Source organism: Cucurbita moschata, unplaced genomic scaffold (assembly GCF_002738365.1).
Source record: "Cucurbita moschata cultivar Rifu unplaced genomic scaffold, Cmos_1.0 Cmo_Scf00016, whole genome shotgun sequence".
Taxonomy (NCBI): domain Eukaryota; kingdom Viridiplantae; phylum Streptophyta; class Magnoliopsida; order Cucurbitales; family Cucurbitaceae; genus Cucurbita; species Cucurbita moschata.
The window spans coordinates 3,292,760-3,308,885 of record NW_019268532.1 but is presented as its reverse complement, the minus strand read 5'-3'; the positions used below and the strand labels follow the sequence as shown (position 1 = coordinate 3,308,885).

The 16,126-nt window shown below is 38.1% G+C and overlaps 4 protein-coding genes across 5 annotated transcripts in view; 2 read left to right on the top strand and 2 right to left on the bottom strand.

The window, feature by feature from the left end:
- LOC111454150 (calcium-transporting ATPase 3, endoplasmic reticulum-type) overlaps positions 1-3,811 on the bottom strand; it is a 26,563-nt gene extending 22,752 nt beyond the window's left edge. The window contains exons 1-4 of the mRNA XM_023095491.1: positions 3,654-3,811; positions 3,306-3,356; positions 3,162-3,195; positions 2,210-2,227 (exon numbers count right to left, since the gene is read on the bottom strand). Coding sequence (XP_022951259.1) covers positions 2,210-2,227; positions 3,162-3,195; positions 3,306-3,356; positions 3,654-3,686 — 136 coding nt within the window. The 5' untranslated portion in view covers positions 3,687-3,811. The remainder of the gene's footprint in view (positions 1-2,209; positions 2,228-3,161; positions 3,196-3,305; positions 3,357-3,653) is intronic.
- A 1,629-nt stretch (positions 3,812-5,440) lies between these two features.
- On the top strand, positions 5,441-7,695 carry LOC111454151 (F-box protein At3g12350-like). Its single transcript, XM_023095492.1, has 2 exons — positions 5,441-6,705; positions 7,091-7,695. Exons 1-2 carry the CDS (start codon positions 5,791-5,793, stop codon positions 7,547-7,549), a joined length of 1,374 nt encoding a protein of 457 aa, XP_022951260.1. The 5' UTR covers positions 5,441-5,790; the 3' UTR covers positions 7,550-7,695.
- Positions 7,696-8,338: 643 nt separating this feature from the next.
- LOC111454152 (LIM domain-containing protein WLIM1-like) lies at positions 8,339-9,733 on the bottom strand. Its single transcript, XM_023095493.1, has 5 exons — positions 9,505-9,733; positions 9,318-9,414; positions 9,181-9,224; positions 9,019-9,108; positions 8,339-8,926 (listed from the first exon to the last, which is right to left on the bottom strand). The coding sequence occupies exons 1-5, from the start codon at positions 9,637-9,639 to the stop codon at positions 8,702-8,704; spliced, it is 591 nt and encodes a 196-aa protein (XP_022951261.1). The 5' UTR covers positions 9,640-9,733; the 3' UTR covers positions 8,339-8,701.
- A 2,482-nt stretch (positions 9,734-12,215) lies between these two features.
- On the top strand, positions 12,216-14,916 carry LOC111454028. 2 transcript variants are annotated; one of them, XM_023095299.1, is made up of 4 exons: positions 12,216-12,387; positions 13,430-13,535; positions 13,775-13,830; positions 14,575-14,916. In XM_023095299.1, the coding sequence occupies exons 1-3, from the start codon at positions 12,275-12,277 to the stop codon at positions 13,787-13,789; spliced, it is 234 nt and encodes a 77-aa protein (XP_022951067.1). In that variant the 5' UTR covers positions 12,216-12,274; the 3' UTR covers positions 13,790-13,830; positions 14,575-14,916. The 2 variants fall into 2 exon arrangements, with proteins under 2 accessions (XP_022951067.1, XP_022951068.1); XM_023095300.1 differs by having other exon boundaries at positions 14,555-14,916.
- The last annotated feature ends 1,210 nt before the right edge of the window (positions 14,917-16,126 follow it).

Below are 16,126 nucleotides of genomic sequence, written 5' to 3'. Positions count from 1 at the left end.
AAAAAAAAAAAAAAAAAAAAAAAAAAGAGACTTCAAACAGTATGAGAGAAGTTTCGGCTCCAAAGAATACAAACAAGCATGTAAAATTTCTTCATTATTTTCTTACCGTATAAAATAATTATTATAGGAGTCGATCCATTCTATACCCTCGTAAACACCAATTTTAACCACTACTGATGTTGTTTAGGGGGACCTTTGTCCTTTTATTTTAAAAAATGTGTGGCTACAACAACCTTTAAAAAAAAAATCTTTGGAGGTCTAGTAGGGTGAATTGGTAGAAAGACTTCAAATTCATAAAGAGGTACATCTCAATCTTGAGAAACTAGAATTCTCTCATATTTCCAGTGATGTCTGCATTAAAAAGGAGAAAATTGACCTCTTTCCATCCAGGGGAACCAAATCACCAAAGTAAACTTCCTACACAAGGAAACACAACACCAGCCTGTTACAAATTAGAATCTTTATCTCTTCAATTCACTTACAATTGAATAGCTATTTCTTGCTCAGGCTTAAGGGTAAGTTGAATTGCTACTTCAAAAGGAGGAAACTGGTTGGAGATAGAAATCTAGAGTGTAACAGATGCAAGAGGGAGTCTGCATTTTAGGAGACGCAGAAACTTGATTGACTCCCATGTTACCAATAACGGAGAAATTCTTTCAAGAGATCCTGACTTTTAGGTAGATGTGGTACCCTCCTCGTCCTTAAACACTTCCCTCATTAATGAACTGGATTTACCTAAGCCCTTATACTCTGCTCTCCTTCTGAATCTTCTTGTCCTCATTGATAGAAAATCAAATAACATTGGAAGCGATCCAGAGAATGGTCTTAGTTTTGAGGGGCTACGGGTATCTAGTCCTGATGGTTTCACTTGTACATTTTTCTAGGCTAGTTGAGAGGTCATGAGGTGGGAATTTGCTGAAGATATTTAACAAATTTTATGAGATGGGTAAAACTCACGAATGAGATTACGTTTGTCCTCTACTTAAGAGGTTGAATGCACATAAAGTAGAGGATTTCCGGCCTACAATCTTGGTGACTAGTTGGTATAAAATAATTGCTACGGCACGAGAGACTTTTGCAAGGGGTAGAGGGAGGAGAACAGACCATCTGGTTCAGTGGGAACCAGTTGTAAGAGCTTCTGAGGAGGATGGTTTGCCGGTTGGGAAAGAATATTGCTCTCTTGGCTGAGCAATTATAGTTTTTTTCCTTAACAACAATCGTGAAGCATGAAGTCATTACTTAGTATGAGTGTTAATCCATTGGTTTGTTCTGATTGCAATGAATAATGGAACATCCAGAAACCCCTTAAAAGCCAGCTTTCAGCGTCTAACTTGTCCCCTCGTGAACTTCTTGATCAGAAATGGTTCTTGTGTTTGTTTTCAAGAGAATCACTAAATTGACAATGATCCCCTTCAGTCCCTTCCACCTTATTTTTACAATCCTTCCTTCCAAAGTATGTTTATATTGCCTGTATTTTCTCTTTTATAGGGCCTTTTCTCTCAATTCATTCACCTTCTCTCGTATAATTTTGTACAAATGTGGATTCATGGGAAAAAATCAGCTGGGAGGCACAAGGAGTTAAATCAATTTAATGATAGATACTCATTGAAGGAGGCAGCTCAACATAAAATCATATAAAAATAATAGTTCATATAAGCTGTTAAATAACAAAATTATTTTTCAACTCTGAATTCTCTGCACAGTTTTTGAAGGCAATGGTGATAGGGAAAACAAGAAAAAAAAACACAAAATACATCCAAATTTCCTAAAACAGCTGTAAAATTCTGCTGGTTGCTGGATTCAAAAACTAGAGTTGGGCAAGATGACAATCATATTAAGATAGTAAAACTGATAAAAGTGACAATAGCGGGCAACCATATATTAGAAAAATATCAGGAAATAGTACTTTCAATCCAACATTTAAACAACCACACTTCGTTATAGGGTTTTAGCCTAGAGATTTTTTTATCTCTTTATGAGAAGCCGTTTTTCATTGGGATTGGACTAGAAAATTTTTAATCGCTGAATATTTAGACTTTGTACACTTGAGAACTTTTGATCCATCATACAACTTTATCAAAAGAAGAAAAAAAAAATGAATGCATAAATTTCCTCAAAATAATGATAAATAATATCATTTCACACAGAAGGAAAAGGAAATGCAAGACAAAAATGTGCAGATAAAGAAGCCAATAAGTCCGCTACTTACTTTTCTCCTCAGGTAACTCTGGAAGCGTCATCATGCAATTCAAGAGAAAACAAAAACATTAGAGAAAGCAGATAATGAATTATAATATGTTACATCACATTTGGTAGATAAAGATGGAAAAGTGGCTAATTGGAAGCGAACCAGGCAACATAACAGGAATAGGTTATTAACATATTATAAATAACCAACCAGGTTCCTTTTTTAGTTTTCAGGGAAGTAACCTCACATGTATACCCAATTCTTTTACTTTAAAGAAAGGAATTGTATGCCATTAAAGCATGAATGGATAGTTTTCCACATGCTTTCCTCTTCAAGCTTATAACACGTATAATAAACAGAACCTTCATCTGGATTCCAACCACTTTACGCTAAATACTTGAAAACGATGAATGATGCACATAGTGTAATGCTGTTTTAGAAAATAAATGCTTCAATGAAAATCTAGTTAGAATACCAAAATCATTAAAACCCTGTAAAACGGTTGCAGGACGGTCAAACATCACTATGGATCCTCCTAAATATGTATGCCTTAAAAGAAAACCTTTTCCTAATCATCTTGTTAGATAAAAATCGAATTCAATAGAGAAATCCCGCATTCATCAATAGAACGAACTAAAAACAATGATAGAAGACCGCCTTATAGCATTGACTATCCTGGAAAGTAGATACTACTATGAGAAGTTTTTAGGAGTCAAACAAACAATAGTCAATGACAGAATACTTAAGTTAGTTCTTTATCTCATTTCACCAATAGAACTGTCCATCTCATCAAAACAATACTCAAAACAGCAAATATTTTGCCTCCACTTTTCACTAAGTAAACTACCAACATACGAAATAACCTCCATATTCGATAACTATCAACCAAATTTATTTACTTTGGTGTCAAAAATAGAGAGGAACAATTTCGGAAGTACGACTGACGGTCTAGAACCAGGGTCAGAAAACGTACCATTTTTTCCATAAACTCTAGCATGATGCAAAACCTGAAATGGTAAAGAAGTTTTTTTACAACAAAATTAACCATCAGCAGCTTAATTTGAAACTTGGATGAACATCAATCAATATTGTGCATGACTCATAGGATTCCCAATACCTGATCGTCTGTGAGACCTTGTGATGGGTCAACCCCAAAAAATCCCAAGACCTGTTCGAACATAAAACACCGAATGTAAAATTGCACTAGGAATTCAAACAGCTAAATCAGAAAATGCAAGATAATTGTTGAATGGAGAGAGCAATAAATTCGAATCAACAAGCGGATTTATACACAAAACTCAATAAATTATCAAATGGGTCTTAATCCACAATTCGAATAAAACTGTGTAATTTCCTTCCAGTGCTCCGAATCAATGGTGTTGTGAAGGCGAATTGTAGAGTTTGATTCAAAGTCGGATACAAGGAAGCGGAAGGAAGACAAGGTGAGTGAAAGAGCAATGCAAACCTCAGAGATAGATCTGGAAAAGGCGTCCTCCATTTTCCAATGGGCGGCTTCACTGACAGCGAGAGTGGAGTTGCACCCAGCTACAGCTTCCAAATTCTGTTCCTGGCAGCAATGCCTGCTTGAGATCCGAAAAAGAATGAAATGAATCAAGTAAACTGTTGGTTTCGTAAATGGAAAGTTACGAATGGCTTCAACAGTCGACGCGCGCCCTCCATATTTCCCGCTGGCCCAAAACAATCCATAACTGTTACTATATTGGCCCAATGCCAAGCTTTTATGGGCATGCCCAACATTCACCAAATTTCTCAATTTTTTTATTTCTTCCTTTTAAAGAATAAAGCAAAAATTAACCCATTTAATAAAGGGACGTGGAGGGAACGACAAAAAAAAATTTCTCTCCAAAAGATAAATGTGAATGGGACGGGAGATAACCGATTATGTTCTCCATCCCTGTCCACTGTTCTTCATCCCTGTTCCTGTTCTTGCTTAATTTTTTTGACCCATTTTGCCTAATATAACTATTTTTAAAAACATATTTTCTAGATTCCACTCGTAAGTTTCAACTAGCAGAGATTCTTTCGTTTCCCTCCTTATCAGCCCGTAGGCGAAATAATTTGATCAATAAACAATAATTTACAACAAAATGATTCAACTCTAATCTCTAATAACACGAGTGAATTAACACTAATTTGCACTTTATGTTGAAAAATGAAAAGTATTCCATATTGGTATGAACCAATCCATATGCTCCCATTTTTAATAAGATTCCAGCTAGAAGTATACAAGTATGGTAATGTGCCTCTCCGTGGGTATCTGGTAACCATGTATGGAAGGGTATAATCGGTGTTTTGACAACAAAAGCAATAAGAAATCTGATTAAGAATATTACATTATAGAAAATTAAATGACTATTTTTCGTATAAAAATAATAAACGGAGAAAAATTCTCCCTAGGGAATCCCTAGTACAATTCCTGCTAAAATAAATATAGAATTTCGCTAGAATAGGATTGAGAAGGCTTCGCTCTAGTTTGAATTAGTTAATGACACCATTTTTCGAATGGTCAATACTTAACGCGTTAGCTACAGCACTGCACAGGTCGATACGCACAGCGCCTAGTATCCATCGTTTACGCCTAGGACTACTGGAGTATCTAATCCCATTCGCTCCCCTAGCTTTCGTCTCTCAGTGTCAGTGTCGGGGCAGTAGAGTGCTTTCGCCATTGGTGTTCTTTCTGATCTCTACGCATTTCACCGCTCCACCGGAAATTTCCTTTGCCCCTACCGTACTCCAGCTTGGTAATTTCCACCGCCTGTCTAGGTTGAGCCCTGAAATTTGACAATGGACTTAAAAAGCCACCTACAAACAGCTTTACGCCCAATCAACAAGTCTTCTCTGTCTCTGTCTCTATCTCTGCTTCCATCAAATCAAATGTTGGAGACTAAATTTGGGCCTAGAGACGATCCATGATTTTGTGGGCCGAGCCTTTGACATTGAAGGTAGAAATGGGCCTGGGTCGGGTAGCAAGTGGAAGCAACGGGTTTCGGTGAATCGGAGGGCTGACGTGGCGTGGGATGGACAAAGCATGGCCATCGAAATCGAGATAGGTATGACGTGGCGTGTGCTGGAATGAGGACGTGTGATGGTTGTTCTTGATGATTGATGACCACGCAAAGTATTTCCATCAATATTGGAAATATTCTTTGGTTTATAGTTTCGTAAGGATTTTATCAAAAGGAAGAAAATAATTTGTATATTCTATTATCAAATAAAATTTAATTCAAATAAAAAAGCAAACTTTTTAGATTTATTCAAAGTAAAATAAATATTTGTAATTTATGATTTGATTCTGAGCTTTTGGTTAAGTAACAATTTAATCAACTTTGATTTAGTTTTGTTCTAAATGAATTGGGCCGTTTCTTGGAACACTCGTAAACAAGTTTGACTCGGCGGATTTCCGAGGAATAAATTCCATACTCCGATAAGGAATCTTCGAGTTTGCCTCCATTTTTTTTTTCTTTCCAGATTTGCTCTTCCCTCACGCACAGGAAAACCTCAATTTGTCGCGCAAGTTATTTTGCTGATTTCATTGGGAAAATCCGGATTTTCCGAGAAAATCTGTTCATAGAGCTGCAAACATGGCGAATCTTAGCTCCGGATTTGATGAGATGGGTTCCTTCTCCTTCACTGACTTTCCTGAAGATGTTCAGTTATGTATTCTCTCCTTCCTCTCTCCCTCCGATGTAGTCACTTTCTCTTGTACATCGAAGAGAGTCGTCTCGCTCTGCAGGAATGATCGGAAACTGTGGTTTACGATGTGCGATCGGAGATGGGGATCGAAAACTCAGATCAAGAATTGGGGAAAAGGAAACATTACTTACAGGTTACTCTATAGAACTCTTCTTCAATGGGAGAATTTATTAGGTTTTTGGCGCCGGAGTGGCTCGTCTAGCGTATCATCGCCGCCGCTGGTGTTCTTCGAATGGGGCTCGGATTTTCTCGCTGGATTTAGGGTTTCTCCATCGAGGAACGGTACTTACGATGTGGTTAAGTCTCCATTTCTATGGCTGGGGCTCTCTTCAGAAGGTAAGGCCATGGGTTTTATTGACCCCAAGGGCTGTTCAGACTTCGCCGGGAAATTTGCGGATTTGGGAGAATCCGATTTCTCCGATTGCGATTTGGTTCCCGTCGATTTGAGCTTCATGGGGAAAAATCATTTTGTCATCGAGGAAAATCAGACGTTTGTTTATCCGAATTCCCCAGAACAAAGGAAAAAGGGATTCCGCCGGAGTTCGAGTTTCGCCAATTTGGCCGCCGCAACTGATGTGAACGAAGTGGCCAGTGGCTCTCCCGGAAGCTTACCGGACCAATTAATGTCAGAAATTTATCAGCATTTTGCGAATAGAACCAGTCCTGGTGGGGATAGAGCTTCAAGGAGGCAAAGGAGGAGGGAGAAGGAAAGGCTAGGAAAGAAGAAATGGGAACCAGAGCATTTCGTTAAAATTGTCAATTGCTCGCCCACACCATTGCGGCCATTACAGGGCTTGTGGAAGGTGTTGTCTCCCTCTCTTACCTCCTTGTGTTTATATAGTCTTTCAACTAGCTTGATATATACAATACAACAAAATATTAAGAACATGCTACCAAAACTTGAGAATTTAATGGCTTGGAAACGTTCAAACCATCTGATTTCAGAAATTGCAGGTGGGTTTATTCATGTTCTATGTTGTATAGCTGATGTGATCATTGTTAGGCTCTGATATCTGCATCAATTGAGCTCAATGAAGAAACATGCTGTATTTTCTGTCAATTTGATCGTTTCTTTGGCTGGTTAGGAGTAGAACAGCTGTTTGTTGATTTTAATTTCATTCTTGCTAGTGGTACAATAGTGCTGGTTATGTGAGATGATATAGCATGGACTCCTATTTCATCTTGCAGGGAATCAGTGATGATATGAGCATGGATTTCTATCTTGTTGTATATGATGACATTGGTGGCATTTCTTGTCGGAGGGTTAGGGACTCGTCCGAACGTTTCTCTAGTAATGCTCCTGTGTTTTGGACATCGAATACTACGTTCTTGGAAACTCCATTCTCCCTTGAGGAAGAACTTTTATATGACTGTCGAATACATGTTCGGCCTCTACCAGCCAATGACATTGAAGAGCTAGTGCCTTCAATAGAAAATAAAAAGATTTCTCGCATCCTTTGCGTGAACTCGAGTTATGATCTAGTCCTACCAGACCTAGCTGGAAGTATTCCAAATCCTCGTAATGTCGAGGGAAGAATTTGGCAATACAATAATGGAACTTTTGGGTTCGGTTTCCTTAGGGATAACTTTATTATAGACCTGCAGCACATTGCTCGAAATGGTTTAATTCTGGACACTGTGGAATAATGTGTTTATTGATTCTCCTTTTAGTTAACATTGTAATGATTTGATGCATTCTTTGGCCAATATTATTCTTTATACAATGTACAGATTGATTATGAATTGCTGATCATGTCAAAAGTTCACAAATACAATGTTCTTTTTCTTTTTCATGTAAAGCTAGAATGGTTGTTCTGAAAACATGGTTTCTCCCTATTGTTTACAGGTTTTTTGACCTAATAGATTGAAAGGTAGGGCTGTGAGCTTAGTCAAAAGACATAGTAGCCACTTATAGGATAAGCAGCCAACCTTCACAATGAGGAGTCAAAAATAAGAACAAACCATGAAAGAAAATACGGATTAAACATGGAATCCATGTATAATGATATGAAATCCGCCCAAAGGAAAGCTTTGATACCAAATGATAAGGAATCACTGCAAGGGAAGTAAGATTCGGATTACCTTGTTGATCAAATGTCTTAAGGCAAGAACACTTGTTTGAGATTCGAATCACTCCACAAGCAAGATTGATCATGTCAAGCTTTAATGATCCTACATGCAACCTAAACTATATAGAATTGCAAAGAAACTTTCCACCTTTAACCTTCACGAGGCATTCTAAGAGTTGTAACTATATTCCATGACCATAATTAGCTACTATATATACTTTATGGCTATAATTAACTACCATGTAAATAAGCCCTAAAATACGTCAAATAAACACCATAACTCGAAATTATGATCCACCCAAAATTTATAACAATGAAACTTGATTCTTCTTCAATGGGGCATGAATTGAAGCATCTTTTGATAATCTTGACAACGTGTTCTTCCCATTTTCCTTGAAGTTTATATTACATGATTGATGTCTTGGTTCATGTCATATAATTATGAGCATCCCTTGGAATTGACAGGAAGACGATTCAGATTCATAAACATGCCACTCTTTTTCAGTATGAAAGATGGTGAAAATCAAACAGATCTTGGCATCTGTTTGAGCATGTTATTTGAATATATAAGAAACAGAGAGGCCAAAAAACACACTTTTAACAGGAAACACAACTGATGCTTGTATTTTTCTTAGTGCATAGCCTTAAAAGACTCTTGAGGGTTGCAGAGGAGGATATAAGGGTATCTTGTCTGATCTGATAGCTATAAGAGAAAGCTAGATTGTGCAGATCAGGCCTCAGAAGCCACCTCTCCACCATTGATTTTCTCCCTTGTTATCTTTTCATGGTCTCCTTCAAGCTGACTCAAGTTTCCTTTCTCCTTGATCAGTTGGATATGGTGGTGCTTGCAGTAAAGTCGCCCCTCGTGAGCGATGTAGTTTGAAGGACTGATCGTGCATCCTCCATGACAGCATTTGAAGCAAGTTTTATGGTATGGAATTCCATTCACAGTAACCTTGAAACAGAAACCATTGACAGAGGTTGGATTTGCTGATTGAGTTAATGAAACGAAAGGAGGAAGAAGAAAAACTCGGGTCTTGTCGTTACCTTTTCTATTGGAAAGACGGTGTTATTACAGCCAAGACATTTATCTCTTGTTCCACCGAACATGTTAGCAACCTTGCTCGCTGCCCGTTTCTGTTGATACGTTTTTTAGATTAATGGGAAAGATATAATAAATTCTTCAGGTAACAAGCTCAAGGGAATTACCTCGCCATCGATCGGTTTCTCTGGTTTTACGATCTTGGGTGTCCCTAAAAACACGAAAAAGACAGATCCGACAGAGAATTAGCATCGAAACCTGAAGAACCTGAAGAATCAGTTCCATTCAAACAAGAATTTTGTACCTTCAAAGCTTTTGTCAAGACTACCAGTCCTCTTAAAGATCTGATCAAAGTGTGGCCTGCAGTAAAGGACCCCTTCAAAGGAATTGTAGTTGCTGAGCTGAAAACCGATGAACAACTTCAGTTTAAGTTCCAGCTCCTTCATTAGCTACAGACAAATAAGAAGAACAAAAACCAGTGGTGGTCTTACCTTGAGAGTTCCTTTGCAATGGTGACATCTGAAGCAGGCTTTGTGGTAGACACGGTTATCAGCGGTCAACTTGTCGACGAGATAGACGGTCTTTTCACAAGCCATACACTTCTGGGTTGTGCCTGCAAATGCCATTGTCTTGCAGTGAAGGTTTCTTCTTCTCTGTGGAGGCTTCAGTGAAAGAAATGAGCTTTGTTTGGAAGAATAGGAAAAAATGAAGCAAAGGATATATAATTTCAGTGGGGGAAGCAAACAATCATGATGACAGGTACGTAGACAATAGCTTTATTTTGGATTAGGATTCATTGATGATAAATTTAACAATTAATCTGATTAGTACTGATTATTATTTTAGAAACTGTTTTTTAGAGTTCAAATTATCGTTTGGTTTCTGTATTATCATATGTTCTAACGAAAAATTTGTATAACGTATCAGTCGATTGAAATTATACGTACGTGGGGCCATACATGCTTGCTTTTTAAGTTACTTTTAATGTCTAGTTCTTAGAGTTAGCAATAAGTGAAGAGATCCGTTCAAAAATCGTAAGAAAGTTCAAGGACTAAAATAGAACAGATACTAACATTTTAACTAAGTATGAAGGCAACAAAATTTAATTTGAAATTTCATCTACATTATTTCAGGAAAATGGAGATGGCATTTGCTGTAAAGGAAGGATGGGAACCAGAGGGGCCATAAGTTTGAAAAGCGAACACACCTCAGTCAGGTGGATAGCCTGCTTGCTTTCCAACTTCGAAAAGATTCTTGTGAGATCTCACATCGATTGGAAAGATAAACGCAACACTTTTTATAAGGGTGTGGAAATCTCTCCCTAGCAGACGCGTGTTAAAACTGTGAAGCTGACGGTAATACGTAACGAGCTAAAGCGGAGAATATTTGCTAATAGCGGGCTTGGACTGTTACAAATAGTATCAGAGCCAGACATCGAGTGGTGTGCTAGCAAGAATGCTGAGCCCGAAAGAGGCAGACATCAGGCAGTGTGTTAGTAAGAACGCTGGATCTCGAACCATATCTACTAACAGTTGCTTGTTACACACCTTTACTTCATGATTAGAGTGACACTTTCTTCATTTGTAAGGCACAACATTAAAGCTATTAAAAGAACATCACAAATCACAAACCAATAAGGACCCATCATCCTCCTATCAATATTATACTCCAAAAAGTAATGCAATGGCTAATAATGTAACAGCTCACCCAATGTCCTAGAATAATTCAGTTGATCTGAAACGAAGCCCTTTGTCACCTACATTTTATAATGTTTAGTATTGTACTTCATAACCAACTGCACATTCACGTGTATCATAACTGTAGTTGTTCGAGCAACTGCACATCGTGATATAGTCTGCTACTTTCTCAAACAATCTACCAAATCATGAGCTTGAGCTAATCACGGTCTTACTCTTTTGCATCTTCGGTGACCCACTTACTCTCAAGTCATAATTGTTATTCAATTACGTCTTACCATAATTGAAAATGAACCATTAATCATATAGTTCATTGTCATATCATAATTGCCCGTGATTAAGAATACATATTTGTTACCTGATGTACCAAAAGGAGTAAATGATCGGTAGGTTATGCATGGATAGCAAACTATAAAAAGGAAAGATCTAAGTCCGGGTCTACGATTTTGTTAAAGTCAAGAACTTGGGTGTCGATTGTGCATGAAATTGGAGCATGATGAGACAATTGAGTTGAGTTTATTGATGGTAAGAAAATAGTAGGATGTAGATTGAGAATGAGAGCAAGATGGGAATTGAGAGATAGCTTGAAGTAGACTTTTCTCAAATAGAGTGATAGACCGAGCGCGACCCATAACCATACAATAGTAAAAGCATGCATAGACTATGCAAGAGTGATAGATTAAGCTTGGGAAATAGTATAGTGATAGCGAACCACGAGAATAAGAATATGACTAAAATGACACAATGTATTATACTAACACCGCTTTTAGTTTTGGCTCCCGTTTGCACTATGGGTTTGGCTTTGACTCTCGTTAACGCTCGTGTTATGGTTTTTCTCTCCTTTGCTCTTGCGTTTTGGTTCATTCTCTAGTTCGAGCTTTGCCTAATTCCCTCGTTCACTAACTTAACTGTTCTTAACAGAGGTATACATAGGTTGGGTTGGAAAAAACTTTGAGACAAATTCGAATTTCAAATTGGTTAGTTTGACGACCCGAGCAACTCAAATAAAGTTCACAACTCAACCTACGTTGTCAAGTTGTTTTTTTAATGGTTTACAATACATGTTACACTAATAATAAAAATCTCATAAATTTCAAATATCAAACATTTACAAGTCATAATGCATCACTAACATTGATTACAGACATCAAATATTTGTAATCAGTCATAATAATCTTTAAAATAGGGTATGATTACGATGAGTTATAATCCTATTTTCCGGACTCCACCGAAATAAATGTTTATATGAACGCCCTTAATTTTTTAAATTTAAGATGCAATTAAAAATAAATAATTAAAATTTAATCCAGATATAATTAAAATAGCACAAACTTAAAAAGTTGAAAATGGAATTTAATACGTGGCAAGGAATAGAAATCTGAGCTGTAAACGGAATTTTTGAGGATTGTAAAGCGGATAATGACATGGCGCTGTGAGATAACGTTAGGTATTGTAAATTCAATCCTAACCGTCCAATATAATACGAATGCCAAGAAAGTCAAAATTGATAGTGAAAATACCCATTCGAGATTTCGAGGGAAAACCTGCAAGTGCAAGCAAAGCGATGGGGCAATGCGTGAGTTGTCTGGACGAAGACCAAAAGCAACAGAGAAAAGAGGAAGAAAGATTGGCCTCCGTTGAAGCTCGGTCCAAAGCTGCCGAAGCAGCTCAGAGAAGGTAGCTTCCTCCTCCCTCACTTTTAACTTCCATTCGGAACTTCTGTACGTCTTGATCGATCCTTTACAATTAGAGCAGTTTATCATTTGATTAGGGCTATCGTTGATCGTTATGTTTTTTGATCAGCACTTCGATCTTGTTAGTCAATGTTAATTGTTCAGATTGTTGGAGGATGAAAGTCATACGTCGGCTAATTTAGGGAATGATCATGAGTTTATAATCAAATAATATTATCTTGAGGCCTGAAGCCCAAAGAAAAGCCACGAGAGCTTATGCTCAAAGTGGACAATATCATACCATTGTGGAGAGTCGTGTTCATCTAACATGGTATCAGAGCCATGTCCTAAACTTAGCCATGCCAATAAAATCCTCCAATGTCAAACAAAGGACTCCAAAAGAAAAGGAGCCAAGCCTCGATTAAGGGGAGACGTACTTTGTTCGAGGGGAGGTGTTGGATGATGAAAGTCCCACATCGGCTAGAAGCCCAAAGCAAAGCCACGAGAGCTTAGGCTCAAAGTGGACAATATCATACCATCGTGAAGAGTCGTGTTCGTCTAACATAGGTCTGGGACGTGACAATTCTATAGGGAAATGAATTTTGGGTCTTTTGTTACGAAGGGCTATCGTTGATCGTTATGTTTTTGTCACGAAGATTGCTTAATTTTTTTTTTTTAAAGCAATCGAATGAATCTTAGTCTTCAGGTTTATAGATTTAACTACTTTTTCCTACAAAATTCTAATTGCCCTAAAGAAAACCGAGGAAGAAAGCAAGAAAAAGAAGCCATGAGTGCTCTAATTTGGGATGAATGAATTGCCCCCACCAATCTTTTCCTAAAAAGTTCACTTGGGCATACATTAATTACTTGTTCATACTAAGGATGTATCTGCTATAGTTAACATCGAACTATTGAAGTACTTCCAGCTTCTCCTTTTGATGATGAATTGAGCATTCAGTCTTAAATGAAACGAGAAATTCAAATCAGAAGCTATGATTGAAATCATCCATGTTTTTTTTGTACTGTAATGATATAAATATTTGCAGGCAAGAAGAATTTGAAAAATCTGCTGCAGGAAGAGCTGCACGTGCTCAGATGGCAGCAAATGCAAAGCAATCTGCTAACGCTAACAAGGGAGAACCAGTTCTTAAGGTCATTCAAATTCCAGTTGTGCTTGTTGTTTGTTAATTGATATTATATGGTCAGTTATATTTAGATTCTTTATTGTGGTCGGTAATATAGCTTAAAAGAACCCCATAATATTTTCGCTCATAGAATTTGTTTCACTTTAGATGCAGTTTATCAGAGCATGTGATGATAGGCCTTGTTTGCTAACAGATGATAATATAGCAAGTGATTCAAAACTTTTCTACTTGTTTTTGTTTATGCAGTGGAGTATGGGCTGAGGCGGTAATCTATGGACCAGCTTCATTTCTTCTTTTTTTCTGTAAGTGAAATTTCTAGCAGCTAAAGTTCATTAAGCTCTTCTGCGCATTACGTTTATCGTTATCAGATTAGTCAAGTTTTGTACCACTATGCCACACCCACAATCCATGACAACGAAATAACTTGTTTGTGCAAATGGAATATATTGTAGTCAGGCTCGTCCTAGGTTCTGTAGGTTAGTCTGGCGAAGGATCTGACAAACTACGACACTTGAACTATGAGATCCAACATCGGTTGGAGAGGGGAACGAAGCATTCCTTATATGGGTGTGGAAACCTCTCCCTAGTAGACGCGTTTTAAAATCGTGAGGTTGACGACGATACGTAACGGGCCAAAGGACAATATTTGCTAGCGGTAGGCTTGGACTGTTACAAATGGTATCAGAGCTAGACATTGGGCGGTGAGCCAGCGAGGATGCTGACTCCCAAGGGGGTGGATTGTGATCAGTTGGAGAGGGGAACAAAGCATTACTTATAAGGGTGTGGAAACCTCTCCCTAGCAGACGCGTTTTAAAATCGTTAGATTGACAACGATACGTAACGGGCTAAAGTGGACAATATTTGCTAGTGGTGGGCTTGGGCGGTTACATGAGCGGTTATCCTACATTTTCTTTATCTCGCATACATCATTTCCAAGTAATCAAGCTCTTCTTCATGTATTATATGATGTCTATTTGCCCTTGTATTTACAATGTGATGAATCTCGTTTGGTGTTCCCTGTTGAAGTGCAAACTTCACTTATGCAGTGTTAATAAATGGAAAAGATTGTATATATATCCGCCTTCCTGGGATCCTCTTATACCCCAAGCAACTTGTCTTTATACTCCTAGTCTCCCAAGACAGAAGTTATTGGATGAAACTGCGACTCTTGTATTTGTTTATTCATGAATCAAGGAAAGCAATAAGTGTGTGAACTTAGATTCTTTGACACTTTACTCATGTAAATTTTACTTAACTTCTTATGCCACTATATGCAATTACTGTAAAGAAACTCATGTGTTGCTCTCTTGGCAAGAACTTTTCTCTGATCATATCATTAACGTGTAAGAAAATTGGTAAAAAAGCAAGTATAGAACAGTTTCTGATTATTTACATTCTTTTGTGGATCATAATATTGCAATTGGATATTGATGTTTACTGGTTAACTGATGAGATTAGTTCATTGCTTCAAAATCCAGCAACCATCGCAAGTCCCAACCAAGGATTGCAACCTGTTGATATCAGTTGGTAGATCCATTTTTTTAGATTGCTACTCAATTTTTAACCTGTTGATATCAGAAGTAAGGGCCTTGGTGGGTTCCTCATGCTGGTAAATGGCCAGTCCTTTTGGTCAATCAGGAGGCTTGTCCGATGATGAGCAGTCATTGGCTGTCATTTTGGTTCTTCTCATGCTTCAAACATCACATATTTTCATGATCCAACAACTTCTATCTTTTGGTTTTCTCTACAAACATTGCTTTGGCAATGTTTTTTTTTTTTTTTTTGAAAGTTTTTCATTTTTTTATTTTAATGCTTTTGATTGGAGGACTATTTTAACGACCCAGATCCACCGCTAGTGGATATTGTCCTCTTTGGGCTTTCCCTAAACGCTTTAAAACGCCTCTGCTAGGGGAAGATTTCCACACTCTTATAAATGGTGGTTTGTTTTCCTCCCCAACCAATGTGAGACATCACAATCCACCCCCTTCGAGGCCCAGCGTCCTCGTTGGCAATCTATCCTTCCTCCAATTGATGTGGGACCACTCCCAAATTCATCCCCCTTTGGGGCCCAGCGCCCTTACTGGCACACCTTCTCATGTCTACCCTCCCTTCAGGGAACAGCGAGAAGGTTGGCACATCGTTCGATGTCTAGCTCTGATACCATTTGCAACGACCCAGATCCATCGCTAGCCGATATTGTTCTCTTTGGGCTTTCCCTTTCGGGTTTCCCCTCAAGGCTTTAAAACGCGTCTACTAGGAGAAGGTTTCCACACCCTTATAAATGGTGGTTTGTTCTCCTCATCCAACCAATGTGGGACATCACAACTATTATGCTCCTCGGTAATAATATATCCACCGCTAGCAAATATTGTCTACTTCGACTCATTATGTATCGCTTTGAGCCTCATGGTTTTAAAACGTGCTACTAAGAAGAGATTTCTACACCTTTGAATGGTTCGTTCTCTTCTTCAACTAACGTCGGATCTCACAATCCACCCCTTTGAGGGTCAAGTGTCCAATCTATCTCCTTGGGGGATCAGCGTCTTCGCTAGCACATCGCTCAGTGCCCGACTCTACTACCATTTGTAATAACTCAAG